The sequence below is a fragment of the Macrobrachium rosenbergii genome, chromosome 16 (assembly GCF_040412425.1).
Source record: "Macrobrachium rosenbergii isolate ZJJX-2024 chromosome 16, ASM4041242v1, whole genome shotgun sequence".
Taxonomy (NCBI): Eukaryota; Metazoa; Arthropoda; class Malacostraca; order Decapoda; family Palaemonidae; genus Macrobrachium; species Macrobrachium rosenbergii.
Genome location: NC_089756.1, coordinates 18,842,597 through 18,865,082, shown reverse-complemented (window position 1 = coordinate 18,865,082; position 22,486 = coordinate 18,842,597). Strand labels below are relative to the sequence as shown.

At 38.5% G+C, this 22,486-nt stretch overlaps 2 protein-coding genes across 6 annotated transcripts in view; one reads left to right on the top strand and one right to left on the bottom strand.

The window, feature by feature from the left end:
- LOC136847146 (divergent protein kinase domain 2A-like) overlaps window positions 1-22,486 on the bottom strand; it is a 69,297-nt gene that overhangs the window by 6,122 nt on the left and 40,689 nt on the right. Inside the window, exons 1-5 of one of the 5 annotated variants that reach the window (XR_010855633.1) lie at window positions 19,003-19,113; window positions 11,647-12,242; window positions 10,852-11,137; window positions 6,234-6,346; window positions 587-752 (exon numbers count right to left, since the gene is read on the bottom strand). Coding sequence is in view for 4 of the 5 variants with exons in the window: in XM_067118538.1 (XP_066974639.1) it covers window positions 6,234-6,346; window positions 10,852-11,137; window positions 11,647-12,231 (984 nt within the window). In the remaining variant the exon portion in view is untranslated. Of the gene's footprint in view, window positions 1-586; window positions 753-6,233; window positions 6,347-10,851; window positions 11,138-11,646; window positions 12,243-19,002; window positions 19,136-22,486 lie in introns of those variants that run through there. The other 4 variants (XM_067118538.1, XM_067118537.1, XM_067118539.1 and 1 more) reach the window with 4 other exon arrangements.
- The window catches only part of LOC136847143 (uncharacterized), a 44,942-nt gene continuing 44,814 nt past the window's right edge, over window positions 22,359-22,486 (top strand). Inside the window, exon 1 of the mRNA XM_067118515.1 lies at window positions 22,359-22,445. The gene's annotated coding sequence lies outside the window, so the exon portion shown is untranslated. The remainder of the gene's footprint in view (window positions 22,446-22,486) is intronic.

The window sequence follows — 22,486 nt, the reverse complement described above, 5'->3', positions numbered from 1 at the left end:
ATAAAAACATCCTTACAGAGAAGAAGGTAAATATTTTCCTAAACTAATTTTTAAACATTTTTAAGATAAGGTTTTGTAACTTTTCCCAAAACAAAAGCCAGACATGCAGGTATCCAGCAGGTAACATGCAGATTTAAAGCTTATTACTGAATTCATTAGAACTCAATTCTTCAGGTGTGAGCTGGCTAGATCCAGAGCTCTTGGTTCATTGTAGCCCTTCAACTTATAAGATAACTTTAACTTATTTACTCAATACCTACATTATTATGATGGCTCTTTGCTAGACTTCATTTTTAGAAAAGATGCATTTAGCAGAAAAATCTAAATTGTTTGATGCATGCATAATAATGTAGTTTAGGCTCAAAATTATATGGGATTACTGTTAGCTGTGGGATATTTTAAATAATCATATGTAAGCTACACAATAGTGTTTGAGTTCTTGTCAGTTGGCTAGATTCCTTAAGCATCTAATAAGTAGAGTGGTTGCAGAGGATCACCCTTATCCTGATAAGCAAAATAAGTTTTCAGGATTTCCTTTCCCAAAAATGACATTTTTATAATAAAAGAAAGTTTCATATATACTTACCAGGCAATTACATAGCTAACAGCTTCCTACCAAGGCAGACCAAAAATTCAAATTTCGCAGTGGCACTACCATCGCTAGTGTAAGTGACAGGGTCCCACCCACTATTGGGACTGACAGGCACAACTCAGCGGGAAACATCAATTCGTTTGAGCCAAAATATGTCCATCTGTGGGGAAGGAGGAAGGGCTCTAATTATGTAATTGCTTGGTAAGTATATATAAAACTTTATTTTATTATAAAAATGTAATTTTTATATAAATAAGTGACTTACCAAGCAATTACATAGCTGACTCCACATTGAGAGGAAGCGGGTTAGATCGGCATAAAACTAATCCAAAACATTAAGAGATAATGACTTTGAACTAGAAGTTTGCTACCATTGAGACAATGCTTCTTGTACCTTACCTGGTAAGAGAGCTGCTACAGGTAAATACTGCTACTGTCAGCACTCATCTTAACCTATACTGGGCATGGTGTATTGGCCAGAGTCGCCCTTACTTCAGTGGGTATTTTGCAGCTGTGGAGGTACACCAACGGCTGACGAAGACGAAAGGAGGTGGCCTTGCCCTGGGCATGACCAGAATAAAAAACAACAGTGTCACCTAAACCACAATAAAAACTAAACAACCAACAACCCAGCCATAAAAAATCTGGTGGGTACTCCAGGTACACTTGTACCCTCAGGCTTCCCAACAACCAAGGGGAGGAGACAGTAGAGGGGCAGTTCGTCCCCTATGCTTCCTCTCCCAATACCATGCCAGCCACGGATAAAGGCCCTAACGTACTACATTTAACAAAAACTGCTTCCACATCTTTCAGGAAGTGCGAAGCTAGCACAGATTTCGATCTCCAAAAAGTCGATTGGAGAATGAAAGACAACGATGTGTTATGACGAACGCAAGAGAAGTGGCGACGGCTCAAACCTCATGAGCCTTTACCCTCAAGATCTGGAAGGCATCCTTTTGAATCTGAGAATGCGCTTCTGAGATAAGGCTCCTTAAGAAAAGGGAGAGGGCATTCTTAGAGAGCGGGTGAAATGGGTTTCTCACCGAACGCCAGAGGTTGCCTGATCTCAGTCCTGTGGAAGTAAAGCCACGAGGCCCTCACAGGGCAAAGAAGTCTATCATCCTCTTCTGGCCCAAGAACGTTCTCCAAGCACTTAATAATAAACAAGCGGGGCCACAGGTGAGAGGAATGTGGCTGCAAAGGTGGAAAAGGCTTAGATACGGCTGTAAGAGTTACCTTGAGACGCTTTGATGAGTGGGTCAGAAGATCAGTACTGTACAGTAGTCAATTTCTTCTGCAGATCCGAAAGAATTTCTTTAACGGTGTCCTGGGAAAAAGGTAAGACTTGTCAAGCGGGGCCAATAAGAGAGCTGACTTCTGGATAGAGGTAACTCCTTTAGTAGTAAAGGAGCACCACGGCTCTCGCTTCTTCAATGAGCCCATCGCGTATAGTGATACAAGTTCAGCCGAACCATCCCTCACTGTCTTGTCTGCGCAAGATAGAACATTAAACCAGTCTGAAGCAAAGTCTTCTGCAAGGGCTGGGCAGTCTTCAATCTTCCGTGTCAAAGCCCCCACTGTCCAATCCAGGAAACTAAAAATCCCCAAAACCTTGAAAATGTTGCGAACAAGATGATCCAGTTCGGGAGATGAGGAGAAGACTTTCGCCGAGGCGAAAACAGTATGATGCGATGCATCAACCAAGCCGGAAAAGTTCCCCCTGGAAGGAGGCAGAAACTCCCAAGGAAGGCGCTCTCCCCGTGGCATAAAACCTGTAACTCCTCTTAGGAAGCTTTGAAGGAGGAAAGGCAAAAGTAGCCTTGCCAGCACCTCTCTTCGAAGTCAACCACTCATCGACCTCTTTCAATGCTTTCTTCGAAGAAGAGGAGAGGACAACCTTACCTTACAGAGCTTACCTTACAGACCTTACAGTTCATTCGGGTTGCCCCAGGTCCCTCATTGTGAGGCACCTCTGATGTCTACCAGAAAACTGCTAATGCATCTTCCAGTATATTTTGCATCTTCCAATCTTGGATGGTCTGGGATGCAGCTTAGATATCTGTCGAGCTTATTCTTAAACATATCTACACTCACTCCTGATATGTTCCTCAGATGAGCTGGTAATGCACTGAATAGACGCTGCATTATCGATGCTGGTGCGTAGTGGATTAATGTCCTGCGTGCTTTCCTTAGTTTTTCTGGTATAGTTTTGGGCACTATTAATCTACCTCTGCTTGCTCTTTCTGATATTTTTAGCTCCATGGTGTTTTCAGTAATTCCTTCTGTTTCCATGCCTGTATTATCATGTAGCGTTCTCTTCTCCTTTTGAGACTATATAATTTTAAGAATTGTAGTCTTTCCCATAGTCAAGGTCCTTAACTTCTTCTATTCTAGCTGTAAAGGACCTTTGTGCACTCTCTATTTATGCAATATACTTTTGGTAGTGTGGGTACCATATCATATTGCAATATTCAAGTGGACTACGTACATATGTTTTATAAGGCATAATCATGTGTTCGGCTTTTCTTGTTTTGAAGTGCCGGAGCAACATTCCCATCTTTGCTTTGCATTTTGCCAATAGTATTGCTATTTGATCACTGCATAACATATTCCTATTCAACATCACAACAAGGTCTTTAACTGCTTCCTTATTTGTGACTGTCTCATTATTAGGTCCCCTATATGCATATAACATTCCTTCTTTATCACCATAATTTATTGATTCAAATCTATCAGAGTTAAATACCATCCTATTTACCTCTGCCCATTCATATATTTTGTTTAGGTCTCTTTGTAACGAGTTCCTATCTTCATCACAAGTAATTTCTCTACTTATTCTTGTGTCATCAGCGAAACTTCTAACTACCGAGTCCTTAACATTACTGTCTATGTCTGCAATCATAATAACAAACAGCAATGCAACTAACACTGTATCTTGTGGCACACCAGATATTACCTTAGCTTCATCCGATTTCTCATCGTTTGCAATCACTATCTGTTTTCTGTTTTGCAAAAATTCTTTTATCCATCTTCCTACTTTGTCCACAATATTATGTTTTCTAATTTTTTTCGATAATATATTATGGTCTACCTTGTCAAAAGCTTTTGCAGTCTAGGTAAACTACATCTGTATCTTTTTCGTTTATCATATTTTTATATTATATATGTTTTCATGGTGGACTAACAGTTAGGTTTGTGTACTTTTTCCGGGTACAAAACCATGTTGTCCTATATTAAACAAACTATTTTTCATTAAATGTTTCATTATATTTTTCTTCATTACCCTTTCATACACTTTCATAATGTGTGATGTTAGACTCAGAGGCCTATAATTACTTGCCTCTAGTCTTGATCCACTTTTGAAAATTGGGGTAATATATGCTAATTTATGTTCATCACAAATCTTGCAAGAGTCAGAGGCATGCCTCTTCATCAAAAACATAGAGGCAGGGGAGTCCGGAGGAGCAGGCTGGAAGAAGTCTGGGAAGTTCAATAACAGGAACCCGAGGAGACTCGAATAAGCCAAAGCAGGTGCCGAATCATGGTCCGTTTCTTCCTCCTCTGATGAAACAGGAGAGCGAACTAAATCCTCAGAATTAGGAACGTTCTTCTTCTTTGAGAAAGTCATTAAATCCTCCAACTGACACTTAATCGGAGCTAAAGAATCCTCTTGAGGCAACGAAAGAGGAAGAGACAGCGATGGCTCAGGCGCTTAGAAGAAGCAGGAATCGAACGGTCCGAAGTTGGCGCCGAGCGAGAAGAAGTTGAAGCCAAACGAGCAGGGCACAGGTGCCTGAGGCTGAGCAGCTGGCGCCAGGCGCTAGGGAGAAGGCAGGCGGTCAGGAGCGCAAGAGCGCTTGAGCTGAGGCTGTGAGCACTTATTACGAGAGTGCTTAGGAGACAAGCTCAGGCAAATTTCGGCGCCAAGAGACTCCAGACTAACCCAGGCTGCTTGTTGAACCTGAGACGACGAAGGAGGCGGATCAGCAAAACTACAAGAAAGCTGAGGACTAACGCTGACTTCCAGAAGTCTCTTAATGGGAGGAGAAGAGCTGTCTGCAGCCGTAGAATGCTTCTTCAAACGACGAGAAACAGAAGACCAACGCCGACGATGCCTTCCACCCGGCAACGAATCTTCTCAATCAGACATACAATGCACACTAAACAAGACACCTTTCCAGCGGCGCTCAGTCGACACCTGGGAACGTGCAACAGGCTCGATGGAGGGGATGACTGCCTGTGGGCAAACCCTACCAACATCCCTTTGACCTCCGGTATGTCTTCTCTCCGGTGTGGGGGAGCAGGAGAGGGACCTTCGTCTAGAAGCAATGGTAGGACGGACAGCCGCCTCATCAGGAAACACAACACTCTCACTCTGCACTTTACTAGCACTGGCACCACAAACATCTGGACAGAAGCTTTATTAACAAAAGCTTAAAAGATAAACCAAGATTTATGACTGTACTGGCCAAAAACTCTTAACTCCTTATTGACCCTAGACTCGCGACTGGTGATGGTGTTGGAATCAGAAGCACGGGAAAACGGTAAAGGAGTATGTGGTAAATCAGTAGGAGGACTCAAAATAGGAGAAACAGAAGGGATAAGTGGGAAAGAAACAGCACTAACCTCAGCCACTGAAGGCAAAGGAGTAGCTTCTAAGCTAGCTCTATGCTCTGCTCTAAGAGCAACCTTCCTCTTCATATCTTTATCAAGTGTACCAGAATGAGAACGATAAACCTTCCACTGCTGAGAATCCCAATCCTGACATTCCCGACAAGTAATCTCCCCATTACAATTTTGTCACATTTAGTATGAGAATCATACATAATCTTACTTAATCTAGTTTTACATCCCTCGGTACAGAACCGAACGCTAGAAGAACTAGAATCTGACATGGCAAAATAGTGAAAAATTACAAAACAACCTAATGATTCACTAACTGCAAACAAGGCCACACAAAATCTGAATACAACAACAAAATACAGGAAAACAATCCAACAAATGACATAAGGTACTGCCCAAAAACCACTGATGTTGATCGGGAGCTGGTAGAAAATGAATTGATGTTTCCCACTGAGTTGTACTTGTCAGTCCCGATAGTGGCCGGGACCCTGTCACCTACACTAGCGATGGTAGTGCCACCACAAAATTTTAATTTTTTGTCTGCCATGGTAGGAAGCTGTTACTTATGTAACTGCTTGGTAAGTCACTTACATAAAAATCTATTTTTTCTTCACATACTAATTATAGGTACCCACTAACAAAAGCAGCATCAGTACATTTGGTAATTCTAATCAATTTCAGAATTCAGGCTCATAAACCTAAACAGAAGATATTTTGGAGCCTGATTATCACCAATGATGGAAGTGAACTGTTTCCTACTTCAACTGGCCCATGATTGTAGCTTGAACCTGTTTATGATCTACAAATGAAATGACACTTCTTTGTCTATGAATGCATTTATCACTGAATTTCACGATATTCATTCTTTATTCTGGAGAGAAATTTTACATGTGCTATAATATATACACTCCTACACTACAAAAGTGGAAGAGTTCCAAGCTAGTATACATATAAAAATACTGTGCCTGATATTAAATTCCACTTTCTAATGAAAAAAAAAGTCAGACAAAGCACTTACCTTGCATACTGCAAAGTAATTGTGATCACTGTGTTTGTGGCTACACAGGTCCTCAACTGAGTAGCTTAGGCAATCCCTACAACCAAAACCGTCATTGATGTGTTCACTAGCATCTAGAGTTTAAAAAAAAAATAACAATTACTAACCATAATTCTTCTGAGACCCCTAAGCATTACTGATACTTGAGGCCTATACTTAAATCACAACTATATAAAAAAAGCTACTATTTCTTACATTATTACTATAATTATCTTTTAAACACGAAACAAATGTACAGTATTATGAAAAAAGATACAAACAATTAATATTTAAACATTTCATCAAGGTGAATGAAAATAAATTTTCTATAATTACAGTGTTTAGCAAACTAAAAACTGCACTAAGTAAGCATACAACAACTTGATCATTATAATCAAAAGTTTTGCTTTTGGCTATAATTAATGTCCATCTTCAAGGCACAATAAGATATACATATATAGATAAGAGATAGTGCTCCTCAAAACATGTAAGGAAACTACAGTAGTTTAAATAAGAGCATTCTGATGACAAATATATTGGAATATGCTGCAGTTAAGATATCTGCAATCTTGCTGAAGGAAATTATCCATGACCTGGATTGCCTAGTACAGCGCTCACTCACAATAATTTTATCTTTCCCTCCTCTTACATTTTCTTAATTATTAGGCTCTTTAATTTTCTGCAATCTTAACAGTTTTCACTATCATTCTGTTCTTACTATTCACAAGAAGCCAACATTTATACGGAGCCAGCCTAAACTGACATCAACTCGTAAACTGAGCTTCCACTTAAGAGAATGCTATTATGTGAAAAAGAGGAACCTCAGAAGAGAAAATGATAAATGAATAACAAATATAAGTCAGCAAGTAAACATCTGTATGCATATACACAAGCAGTGATAAGAGTCAGAAAAGAACCAAAGTGAATGGCACTTTAAATTAGCATCTCTAAATCTTATGATTAAAGGTATCAATAATCTGCTAAGAAGGCTACAGTTTAAGTTTACTGTACATACCCAGGAGGATCTTGACACCCATTCAGGAGATATAAATCACGTAACCCTTATCTCTGTCAAGATAAGGGTCTTAAAAACAATTCTAGTTTTCTAGCAGCATCAGAAGGTTTGTTATTTAAATGTTGTAATAAAGCAACCTTGGATTCAAAGGTACACAAAGCATCACCATATATTTAAAAATTACTGTACAGGCAGTCCATGGGTTATGGAGTTCTGACTTTACGGTGTATTATTATGATGTTCCAGTTTACTGTGTTTTTTGGGTTACGGCACGCAGCCAGGAACAGAACCCCCGCCATAAACAAGGGACTGCCTTTATTATGCAAAGTATTATTCCGGCAAAGCTAATGGTCAGAGCTGACAATTATCTTAACTGATGAAAATTATTACAGCATTATTCAGATAGTTTAACAGGACCACCAGGTCACATTTAAAAACTCGCAGTAACCGTTTGAAGGATTTGTTCTTAGATGAAGAGACCAAAGGGAACAAATAAAAAGCAAAAGATGGAAAACAATGCAACAGGTACTGAAAGGTTATTAAGAAGGACATTTAGTTCCCTCTGTATGCTGTATCCACTATGGTATCAACTATGGAAAAAACAGCTGTTTAAAGTATATCCAGTAGATTATCATATGACAGGGTGTCTTTACCAGTTGGAGATAACTAGATTTCAGCATATCAAGAGTTAGGTGCCATACTGATGTGTACTACCAGACATAAGGTAACCTCTGTTCTTAGCAGAAATGACAGAGCCATCTTCTAAACAATTTTTGCTAAATATGCTTGAAAGAATGCTTCCCCAACATACGCTCCAATTGGCTACTCTTATACTGTGCTTACTTTTTCTTATTTACAGTAAATATATAGTACATATTATCTCAGTTATCAATTTTGACAGTGTGTGGCACCACCTCCAAGGTACTTGTATTTAGTAAAGTGTGTTGAAAAAAGCAGGATAGGTTAAACTGTAATAGATCAATGAAAATAATGATAAAGTCTGACCATGATTTGAAAATTCTAAAGATCAGCCCTGGTGTACAACATACAATTTTCAGTCAGCCCTACAAATACTAAAAGGATGGATATGTGGCCTTGTCTTCAGTAGGAGAGTAAGTTGTAGATTATAAGTCTTCAGTTAAAAACTGATCAGAAACAATAATGTTCTTAAAAGACAATCAGTTGCTGGCATGCACATCCAGTTCCATAGGGTTCCATGTCTGCTGTCTCTACTTTGATTATTTTTATGAAATTTCTCTTGGTATACAGTATATAAACTAAAACTTATGATATTTCCAGTCAGAAAGGCAGTAGCTATGAAAGTGGCAGGATGTCAACCTCGTAAAGGTTAATTATATTAATGAATGATTACAGACAGACTGCTCTCATTACATTTATCACTATTTTGACTTTAAATTTAGGAAGAGCTCCATATTCTAATAATATTCTGTCTTATGTTTTACATGTCATGCAAAGCAAATTGAGTATACATAGTTCTTTTGATCTGTAAAAGATACCTAAAATTTCTGGGGATCTACAGCATTTACTTTTCCTTTATCTATCTGTTTACCCTTTTAAATTTTTACAGTATGACTTTACACTGTGTTCTAAGTACTGTAGTACTCTTCTAAAACAAGGTACTGTACTCCATAGAGGACTGAATAGTCTCTCAACTTGAACTTGAAATTACAGTTTAGCTTCTTCTACAAATAGTCAGTTCTATATGTTATAATTCAAATTCAGTTTGGGGTATTACGCACATAACATTAACTTTCCAATTCCAGTTTGTTTAATATGGTTCATGTCCAAAATTAAAAATTATATTGGGTCACTGGCTACTTGTACATCCAAATTTACATCTTTTTCACCATGGGAGTTCAGGTATATGTAGCAGTAGTACTGTACTGTACTTACACACACAGTACTGCCCAACGATTTAAAATTTAAAATGGTAAGTTTATTCCTGTGAATTTCAATATGGATTCTTTACCTTTTTTACTGGGAGTTTTAAAAATCTCAAGCCCTGGATGTTGCTGTTATAATTACTCAAAATGGGTAAACACTGATAAGAAACAAACTTTATAAAAGGGCAATTAACTTGCATTGCACACTGCTACATAACAGAACTCCCAAATTTTTTTATATTTACATATAAAAATAACAATTCAAGTCATAATACTGCCAGGATGGAAGACCATTCTCCAGTTTAATCAATGTATGGTCTGAAATTCTCCTAACTCTATGCGCTGTAACTAAGTAGGACCATCACAAAATGCAGTGGTTTTACATTAGACATGATGAATATACAGTTTTATTTTATAGCCCATCAGTTCCAAAATTGGACAGAATTAAATTCCATGAATGTGATTTACCACTCCATTTTTAATAATGACATCAATACAGTACCACCTTTCTTTTTTCAAAATTAAAATTTTGTCATAATTTTCTGTCATTTCTGTCACATATTCCTTTGACTTGAAATCTGAAAGATATTTCTTTTGTGAGGCATTTTTTTTTTTAACATATGCGGAGGACATTCTGTGATCAACCTTTGGGGCTAAAAGTCTTAACCAACTATTAGTTCCTAGTAAAAGTCTTAACAAACTTTAGTTCCAAGAGAAAATCTTAACCAACAATTAGTTCCAAGAAAAACTCTTAATAAACTATTAGTTCCATGAAAAAATCTTTACCAACTACTGTATTAGTTCCAAGAAAAACTTTCAAAATGTAAGAGTAAGACTGAGATTATAAACCCATTCCACTTTCCTGTCTCATTTAGCCGAGTCTGTATGGCTGTAAGGCAATTGAGACTTGAACTTTCACTTCATGTTTAGAGACTTATTTACAGCCATATACTCCATGACCTGGATAGTTAATAATTTTTGTATGACCTCAACTTTATTATTTTAAGAAATCAACTAAGTTCATTTAAACAAAGCGTCTCTCATCTAGGGGACACAACAAAGGAACACCACTACTGCTTACTTAGAACAACCACCTTCAGTGTCTCAAAAACCACCAGTCTGTTAAGACTGCATCCAACACTGTGAGCTGCATTTCTGTACATACTAAAGTTCTACATGTAAGGAGTCATGCCATACAATATCACCTTCCAACTAATCCCAAGTACGATACAATAATGCTTGAACTGTATCTGCAACAATTCATCAACAGGCAATCTATTATGACTAGTGAAAATTTAAGCAATATAAAGACGAAGGGAAATGTAAGAGATTATGGACACATGGCACTAAGGAGATGCTGCAAAAATCCCCTTAGTGCCACATAAGGACACATTAGATAATGACCATCCCAGCAAGGCTTGTCATTCTCAGGCACCTATGATGGAAGTGGACTGCTTAGTAAAAATATCTCTTGACATGATTTGCAGACTGGAGCAGGTAAACAGTAATTACCAAGCATAAATGGTTTTTCTGTTGTATGAACACATTCTTTCTAAGACAAAGTACTAAAATTAACAATGACCAATCTTGGAAATAATGTTAAAGAAGTTCTACATTACTAAACTTTATCTACTTAAATTCTACTAAACTTTACTATTTCTACTAAAATTATAAAACTCACCTAAGTCATTTATAGATGAATCAACAATAATAAGATCTTCTGCATCAATCATCTTGACTTTGCCACTTGGATCAACAGCAAAATTATCGAGTGAGACATCAGTCATATACAAATGAAATTCTCCTTCAGAAAGTTCCTGAGCCATCTCTAAAAGCTGGCGAGCATAATCAGCACGTTTCATCCAAGATGTTGCACCCAGCTGCGTCAGAGTTGGCCCTACATATTCCTCAACTATCATTCTCCCACAAGTTCCAATTATTCTTGGAAACCACTTCTGATAATGGGTCTGGAAAACAAATCTGGGTTAATACTATTCAAATTATATCAATATATATTTTTTTAACGCAAGCTATAAAATCATCCTTCCTAATGTTTAAGATATTAGTTTACTGGTGATCACATTATAAGTATTTATGAAAGATTATACTGTACTGGACAGGAATTCAATATGTAGAAGCAGGCTATAAAAAAAAAAGGAAAAAAAAAATCAGATCTACCTGTAACTTTGTATTTCCGCACTGCTGATTGTCACTTGACAAGTATATAAACCAAGAATACTGTACCTTTCCTTGCAAAAGAGCTTACATGAATTTATCTTTTTTAATCTTTCACAATTGTGTACTTTGCCTCACAAAAACTGAGAGGAAATGTTAATGTTAACATAATTTCATGTGTGAAAGTTCACGAATCTATGCTATTAATTAACAAACAATTAGTTAACTGTAAATAACCTTGCAAGTTAAAAAAATTCATTACTGACCACTCTACTCTATTAATGAAATCTTATCTACTTACCATAATCAATAAAGGCTCCATGTTCACTGCCAACATTGTTAAAAAATGATGAACATGATACGGCCCTGAGTCAGTACGAGCAAATGCTTCATATAACTTCAAAATATTTCTATCATGTGTGCATTTGACAGCATCACTTTCTTCAAATAATGCCTTGTTATGTCTTATTACTTGGAAAATATCATTCCCAGCTCTTGTCACAATAATTTTGATGGCTTGAGACACATTGCAGTTTTGCGGGAGCTTTGAAGCTTTGCAGAACTTTTCATCTATCTCTCTCAGTTCTGAATCATGTGCAAGTTTCTTTAAAACCACATGTTCTTCACCAAATTTGGCATAATAAACATTTTTAATATTAATGTAATTCATATATTTCACCTGAGAGTAACTTGTCAGCCTAATGTTCCCATTAAATGTTTCCTTTTCAAGCATGGAACTGCAGTGAGACTGACCATAGCATGCTGGGCAGGTATGGAGATCAACTAAGTTTTCATCTAATATCTGACGCCATCCAAAAATGATCATGATGCACAGAAATATGCTGGTATATACTATGACAGATCGCCATCTCAGTCTCATTCCCATACATCAAGAGCCTGAAAATAAAAGGAGATAACTGATAACTATTCGCAAAGAGAGGACATAAACATGGAATAGGCTATATATGACAGTACAGTGTTTCAATTTCATATTGCACTTCTCTGGAAATCAGTACGTGTACATTGGAACATGTCCTTCTAGACTAACTGACTGGAGAATTTGTCCCAAAAAGCATACTGTTGGATTTGCTGATGTATTGTATAAGTAACCTAAGCTATCTAAAGTTCATATAGACTAGCCTAATTTTAAATGTTAACAATTAAATTTGCAAAATTTTATCAAAAGATAGTAAAACAACTACCCATACTTAAGTTGAGGCATTCTAAGTGCACCAATTTGGTAACCACGTCTACTACTTCAAGTTAAAATCTTTGCACTTCCACTATGTGCTACATGATATTACCAAAACCTGCTCTGATCTCACGTAAAAAAAAAAAGACTACCATGCAATCATTGTATAGAAAATTGTACTAGTCTATAATCAATTTCAGGCATTTCTCCAGATTTTTTTTTCTCTCTCTCTCTCTCTCTCTCTCTCTTTCTCTCTCTCTCATGCACCTATTGTGTGATGTCCTCAACATGGCAATGTGAAATGATGAAAACCCACTTATAATTTTGATACTATCTTTTTTTTTTATTTGTTCTATCCTACTACATTCTTAACTCAGTACTGTACGGCATTTTTATTACTTACATTTTTAAAAAGCATTTGAAGGTGTTTGAACAGACCTGTAAACTTATATTAGATAATTTATTACAAAATAACTGATAGTTTGGAGTTGCTATGAGGGCTTTGGAAAGTACAGTACACAGTAGCTGCAAATCTAGAATCTAACATGATTATCCAGAATTCTGGGTTTAAATTGTTAGGATTAGAGTTTCTGCTGCATCTTATGAAAAACTGTCATTTACGATTATATAATGAAAACACACAGACCAGGAGGCGCAACAGTTCACAAGATTCAAGATACTCCACTGACTAACTAACCTGGATGAATTTTTACAACAAAATGTAAAGGAATAAACTCCATGTGGTGTAAGGGGTGCCAGTGGTCCTAATGCACTATCTATGTCATTTGTAAGCCCTTATCAGATAGCTGGGAAACAAATCATTGCCCATGTAAGGCTTATTTTATGACAATATATGAGCTAAGAAAGGTTACTTTATGTGAATCCATATGGTGACACTTAAAGAGACACTGAATTTAAAAATGACATTTTTATAATAAAATAAAGTTTTATATATACTTACCAAGTACTGTAATTGCATAGCTATAGTTTCAAACTACTGTGGCAGCTTAAATTCAAAATTCAAGCTAGCACTTCAATTGTTTGGTGTTTAGTGTAGGTGAATAGTCCCGCCCACTAATATGAATACTAGGAACAACTTAGCAGACAACCTCATTCTGTTTGTGCCCTTATGTCCATGCAAGGGGAGGAGGGATGGCTCTGATTTTGTAATTACTTGGTATGTATAAACTTCATTTTATCATAAAAATGTAATTTTACATAAGCAACTTACCAAATAATTACATAGCTGAATCCCACACTGACAGCAGGTGGGTTGTGCATGGACATACAGGCAGTCCCCGGTTTACGACGGGTCCGACTTGCAACGTTCCGAGGTTACGACGCTTTCCAAATATATTCATCAGAAATTATTCCTCGGTTTACAACGCATGTTCCGGGGTTACAACGCGTCGTAGCCGATCCGACAGAAGAAATATGGCCCCAAAACAGCATAATAATAAAAATTTGGAGGCTTTTTTTATGAAAAACTCAATAAAAATGCAGTTTACATAGTTTTCAATACACCCAAAGCATTAAAAATAAGGTTTTCTTAGGATTTTTGACAATTTTTCGGTTTACAACGCGGCGTAAAAACGGAACCCCCGTCGTAAACTGGGGACTGCCTGTATTCTACCCCAAAACATTAAGACATGTAATGAATTTGAAATAGAAAAGTTACTAGCATTGAAGATGATGCTTGTTGTTCCTGATCAGTAAAGAGAGCTACTGCAGGAGAATACTGCCTCTGGTTGGTGCTCACCTTAACCTGTAGTGGTGTGGCAGTATAGCCGTGGAGCGCCTCTACTTCAGCGGGAGCTTTGCAGCCGAGGAGTACTCCGAAGGCTGCCAAAGTATTATAATATAAAAGCAAGTGCCCTTGCCCTGGGTGCAGTACCACAATAAAACAACCAGACAACACAGTCACCTACACTGAAATAAAAACCACAAACCATCCACTGAGAGTGGTGGGTGCCCCAGGTACATTGTAACCCTCTCCCGGCTCCTCCAAAATCAACACTTCACCAAAGTGAAGAGATAATAGGAGAAAATCCTACACTTCCTTTCGCGATACCATGCCAGTCACTAATAATGATCACAAGGTACTGCAAAATATTTGCTGTTTTAACTTCATTAAAAGCCATGAGAAGTGAAGAGTGATTACACATCCAGAAGGTTGATTGCAGAACGAAAGTAAGGGGCACCTTGTGCCTGAAAGCTAATGAGGTAGAAGGTGCTCTGACATCCTTAGCTTTCACTAAAACATGGGCAAAATGCTCTCCTGAATCTGAGCAGTCTCAGAAATATGGTTCATTAGGATGAAGGACAATGCATTCTTAGATAGAGAGCAAAAAGAGTCCATGCCACAACACTATAGATTATGGATGGCCCTCTGCTCTACCGATCCTGGTCTAGTAATACCTGAAAACTCCAACTGGATAGAGAGCCCTCCATTCTTCCACAGATCCAAGGATGAGGGGAGAGTTGGAGCCATGCGATCAGGCGCTGGTTGCTCTGAGCTGGCGGCCAAGCTGTAGTTGGAGCCAGCCGAGCTGGCTGCCATGTGAGCTAGATGCTCGGTAGCTGGTGGAACATTCCTAGGCACTCGGAGGAAGAGCTGGAACCAGGCTGTAGTTGGCGCCAGGCGAGCTGGATGTCAGGCGAGGTAAGAGCTCAGGAGCTTGTGGGCGTTCCTGGGCACCAGGCTGTAACTGGCGCCAAATGAGCTGGATGCCAGGTGAGCTAGTTGCTTGGGAGCTGGTGGGTGCTCCTAGGTGCTTGGAGCACGAGCTGGCACCAGGCTGTAGTTGGTGCCAGGCAAGCTGGAAGTCAGGCAAGGTAAGAGCTCGGGAGCTGGTGGGCGTTCCTGGGCATCAGGCTGTAATTGGCACCAAACAAGCTGGATGCCAGGTGAGCTAGTTGTTTGGGAGCTGGTGGGTGCTCCTAGATGCTCGGAGCTTGAGCTGGTACCAGGCTGTAGCTGATGCCAGGCGAGCTGGAAGACAGGTGAGGAAAGAACTCGGGAGCTGAGCTGGTGTACGCTCCTGGATACCCAGCCCTGTTCCCGGCTGTCAAGAACGTCTTCTCTTCCATGTTCTTAAGGGAGAAAGGATGTGTCCAGGTCTTGGATGGGTCCTCGTTCATGGCTACACTTCCAAGGGTAAACGAGCAAACCTCGTTGCTGAACCCATAGCTTGATACTCCTTAATGATGAAATATGAGAGATTCTAGATTTTCTCAGCAAAGAGGCAATCCGCACTTTAGGTTACAGATGTCTCAGACGAAGGAACAAGGAGTCTGAGACACCATCTATGGAAATCATTCACAGTTTGATAGACAGGTCTAGAAGACTGACGTCTGCATCTAGCCATAGCCTCTGTAATACTTCTTAAAAAACCTTATGTTCTAACAAGCTTCCAAGCAGTGTGAAGTCCATCTGGGTAAGAGCAAGCCACCCTTGGTGGTATCTCTTCTAAGTAAGGTTGACTGAGAGATACGGGCTGAGGAAGAAGTCTTGGAGATTCCACCAACCAGGTTTGGAAATCTTTGTATCATGAGGGTCATTGTAACGTTGTGGTGAGCCTGAAAATTGTTCAGCACTTCCTTGACTATGTTGAAGGGAGGAAAGACACAGGGGTCCAAGATTGACCAAACTTGAAGCATGGTGTCTGCTGCCCATGCCAGAGGGACTGAGACCTTTCGAACACAAGTGAGAAAGACGAAGGTTCCTTAAGGTGGCAAACAGGTCCAAAGTCAGTCTGCTCCATAAAATCCACAGAACCGACAGACCAGGGGATTCAGGGTCGACTGAGAGGTAAGAACAGGCTTCTGACAGCTCAGATCGTCCCCTAGAACTCAGACTGAAAAAACTGAGTGACTACAAAACTCGACTGATTGCCCACAGTAAAAGCTCTCTTGCTGTTGGTGGAGAGAGCATGAGCAAGAGAGCCTCCTTGCTAACGTAATAAGGTTAGTACTGTGGTCTTGTCTAAATGAATTACCACAGCCTAGGAGTGAAAAATGGTCATGAAGCACTGAGGCCCAAAATGAATTGTTTCAGCTCTCTGACAATGATGTGCAGGCTCCATTCTTCCGGGGATACGATCCAGAAAACACCCAGTTCCTCAAGCAGGCTCTCCAACCTAGATGAAGGCGCTGAGCAGAAGACTAAGTCTAGTCTCAGAGAAGGAACTTCCCTTCTGAAAGACTAAGTTTGGACAGCCCACCACTGCATTTCAAACTTAATTTCGGGCCTACGGGAAAAAACAACGGTATCCGGCTGTACAGGCAGTCCCTGGTTAACAGCGGGCTCGGTTAACGGTTATCCGGTTTTACTACGCTTGTCTAGCGACGAAAATCGGCAATTTTCGGCGCTGAAAATCACCGATTTCTGCTTATCGGCGCCGATAATTGGGTACTGGTGCCAATACATGCCTGATAGAGGTGTTGGTAACCGAAAATTGGCACTTTTCAGATCCGATAAGCCCTGAAATTCGCTGAAAAAGCGCGAAAATCCCATATGGGTTAATACAGTTTTCTTTTATGGAAAAACTCTTCGGATATTATCAATAATAGAGGTGGGAATATGATGTTTCTGGCTTTTTTTTTTTTATCAATCTTACTCCGTTTGCACTGTCATGCCATACTCAGTGGTTGATCTTCTCCTTGTCAGTACCATTTGCTATTCCAATCCATACTGTTTGTAGCATATTGTGATATCACTGCACACTTGTACATGTGCAGTGTTGTGAAAATTTGTGTATATAAGACAACCTTTAAATAAGGCAATGTAAAAATTTATGGCAAATTTTCATGAATTTATCTCATATTTGTAGTATAAGACGACTGCTAAATTACAAAACCACCTGTGTATAGGCTAGCTTTTGCAACAACAGATATCTTATGAAATATTGTTTATGTAAAGATATTATTACAAATGCTGTTTTACTTACTGTATCCTTAGAAATTCAAAATACATGAAATAACAAAGGCGATTCTATATCATCTTTTTCCTGCACACATCGCCTAAAAGGGAAACCATTGTTTTGTTTACGTTTCACCGCCAATCACAAACAACCCCTAACAACAATACGATAATGTATGATATTTACATGAGACATGTTTGATGTTTTATTAATACTAATAACCTTGATGGGAAATAAATAGTTTTATAATGTCCTAAGTTTTAAATGCAACTTCTATAAAAATAATTTTATTGAAACATAAAGGTTGTACATAATCAAAAGTTGTGTTAATTACCACCAAAATAATAAGGAATTTTAAAAGAAAAATGAATATTATGTTATCCTAAATGTTACTACTACTGTAATTACACTACCATTAAAATTTCTGAAAGGTTACTGAAAGATAGAGGTTGCTGTGAGCGCAAACATAACTTGATGTTTACATTTTCTCAGCTGGGCTCGCATAGATTAAAGTTAATTTCACTGATATGGAATTATTCCTCGAATAGGCTATTTATCATGAAGATATGCCAATAATATATACAGTAAAAATGGTTTTATTACCTTTAATATCAGTTTATTTCATAATGTGAATCTTTTCACTTATGTCGGTAGTTATTGCACCGAGGCAGAGCTTGCCTACTGGTAAACATCACTTAGAATTCAAGATTTGATTTTTAGAATGGTAGTGTAAGACGACCCCCAGTTTTTAGGGGTGAATTTTAGGATTAAAAGGTCGTCTTATACGCAGAAATATACGGTAATACTGTACTGCAAAACGACTGTACGCACATCTGCTATGCATAATGTCCCATGGGAGGGAAGGAGAGCTGTGCCTAAACTCTCACCATTTCAAAGACACAGCACCTGAAGTTAAGAATAGGTATGGGAGGGTTAGGTGATTCGCCCCTGCTTAAATATTTATTTGATCTACTTTTATACTGGCCACGACTGACAGAAACAGTGTGCACAACTAATCTGCCGTTCGCTTGTGTGTTAAGCCATGTGGTGGCATCCTGATCTTTCCATTTCATTTTGATGCACTTACTTTTCTATCAAGACTGTGAACAGTTTTCACTATTTCATCGTCCTTGAAGCTAAAAAATGTCATGCAGCAAGTTCTTTCATAGTTTAGGCTACGTACAAAAACAGCTTTCATTCTAAAACTGATGAAATATGGTTCTGACATTTTTTAATGTAACTCTGACGAATCTGGTTCTAGCCTAAAGGGGTGGGGGAGCCTCGTGGGAAGCCGTAACTTTAGTCAGGTTATGTCATTCATTTCTCAGACTTAGAAACTAAGGCTCCCTACTGCTGGGTTCCCAAACTGTACATGAACATCAAATTTGTCAGAATCACATGAATAACGTACCAGAAAAAACCTTTTCACCAGTTTTAAAATGAACGGTAGCAGTATAAATATCTACCGACTATGATAGGCCCCTACTTTGATACATTTCGAAAAAAAAAGGAAAAACCTTTTCCCATTTACTGTAAGTCTTACCTGTAATACACCTTTCTCAAGTGACGAACTCGTCAATGTCAATAAGAGAACAAATTACGACTTTCTGAGATTTGACAGATACAGAGCAGACGGACTTGCCCGTTTGTTGACATGTCAATGACCGGAAGGGAGCGTTTTGTTAAATGAACTAAACTTCTTCGCCTTTTTGGGACTCAAATTCCGTGGCAAAGTACATATTTTTCAATTGAAACATTGCAGTTGTAAAAAATGTCCAATGCTTGTTATAGCGACAAAACCTAAAACATAAATCTTTTTTTTTTCATACAATTAATTTGGTTAGTGCACATTTCCGCTTGAAATTTTGGGAAAACACTTCGTGATAAATGTGATTCGATAAACTACTATAGTTCCTCCAAAATATGGCACAGACTAAAAAACTTGTTTAATGAAGAGGCATCAAAGGTATGTGTAGTCAGTTGTTGGTAGTAACAAATTAACATTAAAAACTTGCTATCATACTTAGTGATACAATTTATGCAATAAATCTAATGAATCATCTACTTCGTGGCTAAATGATCGACGTCGAATTCAAACCAAATCACTGAATTCAACGCACATACCATTATATGTAGTACTTCTTTGTTTAAAATAAAAGTTACTTACGATTCTCATCAAATGAGAGCAAGCAAATAATTTCTGACTATCGACAGGCATTATCTTTGTTGAGTTTCTGTAAGCCCACTCAGGTCAATAAAAATATCTGGAAGCACTGTAATAACACTTAAACCTGTCAGTCTAAACATTTTAATAATACCAGTAACCCGTATTGTAGTCTATTGTGTTTTCTTCCAAACACAAAGACACTTTAAATTATTCTGTAAAGAGCAAACATTACAACGTTTTCATTCGCAAAACAGCATATGCAATATAACACAAGCGCATCTTTTGTTCACTGATCAATTCCGTGAAAACAGAAGCTTAAAAACGTCTTCTTTTAATTAATTCACTGATTCAGTGTTGACTGCTTAGATTCAGTAGTCTCCATATCAACTGTAACTGCAATAAGTCTACTTCACAGTGAAGTTCAAATAGATTCAATTTATTTCCTGACCAAAAAAGTCAAGACTGGATTAAAACGGAAAAAAAATAATGATAATAAACTTAGAAGAATGGTGTGTTATGACAGAAACTCTCTTCACAATTGGGTTGGTTGCGTCAGTAATTTAAAAACCAACTTTACTAACTCGCAGGAAATCCACTTCCCTGACTTGTGATCAGTTAGGCTAATGCAAGCAAGATCAAAATACTGTACTAGAGAAAGAATAACAACCATATTCAACAGCCAGAGTAAAGTTTTCAACCAGTTTTTCTTAGAAATTAGAAATTAGACGGGTTCATAGACTTGGGAGCTAACAGTACACCAGTTTTGTTTATAAACGTATATTAGTATTGCACGGGAAACTCAAGTTAATCAGTTACTAATGGTATGAAATACAAAACAGCAAAGAGATTTTAAATATTTGTACATATATATGCTCCAGTGTGAAGGGACGCACTGTGTTACAAACCTTATATTGTCTACATTGCATTGCATTTCATATAGAATATTTATTTCTATACCTGCATAAACACAGTTTTCCCTCGTTGGACGAGTCGGTAGAGTTCTCGGCTAGCACTCTGCTAGGCCAGAGTTCGAGTCTCCGACCGGCCAATGAAGAATTTGAGGAACTTATTTCTGGTGATAGAAATTCATTTCTCGGTATAATGTGGTTCGGATTTCCGCAATAAGCTGCAGGTCCCGTTGCTAGGTAACCAATTGGTTCTTAGCCAAGTAAAATAAGTCTAATCCTTCGGGCCAGCCCTAGGAGAGCTGTTAATCAGCTCAGTGGTCTGGTTAAACTAAGGTATACTTAACTTTTCCCCTTTGCGAAGTGAGACCCAGAGTGGGTCCTGGTGAGATATGGAGTGATTTCTCTCAACTCGTCTCTCTCCTGTGCTCTCTTTGACCACCTTCTCATCTGGTCTAGGCCTTCGTCTATTCTTTTTTTCTGTGTATCCTAGGCCCTATTACATGTGTTCTTCGTGCTACTTAAATACCTACTGTTTTTCTGACTAAAGATTCCTCACGCATAGTCATCATATGTCAAAACTCAATGATATTCAACAGTACCCTCTCCATTTCATTTATCCATCATTCTAACATTTCTGCAGTCTCCACCTCTGATTCTTCTGTTAATGCTAGGTCATATCCATCTAGTAGAACTTCGTGGCCTCTGTTTCTGCAAACCTTTGAAGCTTCCTCCACTGATACGATAAACACCAAAGGACCTTGGCAATCCTTGATGGACACCCACATTTACCTCAAAATTTTCTTATTCCCGGCAACGTCACTAGCTCACAGGCAATGTCATCAGTGCCATCAAGATTTTACAGCGCGTTCGAAAAAGAATGCGAAGAAAACTGTTGAAACAAGGATGCAAAAAAAAAAAAAAAAAAGTGACGAAAACTTAGGTGATAAACTACCAGAGGTTCATTAAACAGTGTATAAGAAAGGCAGTATTATAGCTAAGGCAGATATATTTGACAGTGTTAATTTTATGTATATTAGTATGATTTGTACGATACTTTACATATTTAGAAATATGTATGATCGGGTTTGAAAGGCCATATCACTAACAGTACTAAATGGAACTAGATATCATCCAATTGATTAAAAGAAGCTCAACTTTGACGCAAATTTCTAAATTATGACTTACGAAAATTGAAACTTGGCCTAGTCCTCTTAACAGACACAAAATACGGGCGCACACTACAAATACCCTGTTATGACTAGCGCAGATATTGATCAAGACTATAGTATCTTAAGGATCCTTTCTGTTCCCCTTGACAATGCAACGATAGGCCGAGTGGCCACAGTTGCAACAGAAACGCCGTTGCAGGTTTCAGGCGACAGCTTTGGCCTCAAAAAGCCTCTCGCATCGTTGCACTGGTTTCCGACGTTTCGAGTTGGGATTTTATTTTAACTTGAACCTGTACTGGACCTCTACTTTCCAGCACCTTTGTCTCACCTCTCCTTTTAAGAGAAACCATACTCTTGCTCTCTTTATACAAGGAAGTCTTTGTTTTTGGAAGTAACTACCTCAGTTACTGCACTCGAGTATACCTTGCAAGTGAAGGCATGCCGCTCTGCTTTGAGCTCCCGATCATAAACTTACAATCAGTACCTACCGTACAATCATCGTCTGACCACTCCGGGACTCGAGGCCTACTGTATGGAGAATATAGGCTTGTTCCCTTGTCACTCAACAGGCAAGATTCTTCAACTGCTATGAGTGATACCTGGCTGGATAAGATAGCAACGATAAGACTATATATGCTCGCTGGCAGTTTGGTGTCGCCAGTTGAACTGTAAACTCATGAGGAAGAGGGAGGTTGCAAATCGCAGAGGTTGGTGAAGGTTCGGGTTCACGTTTCCATTTTCTGTAAGTATTTGCTACTATGAAATGCAAACGGAAACAGACAC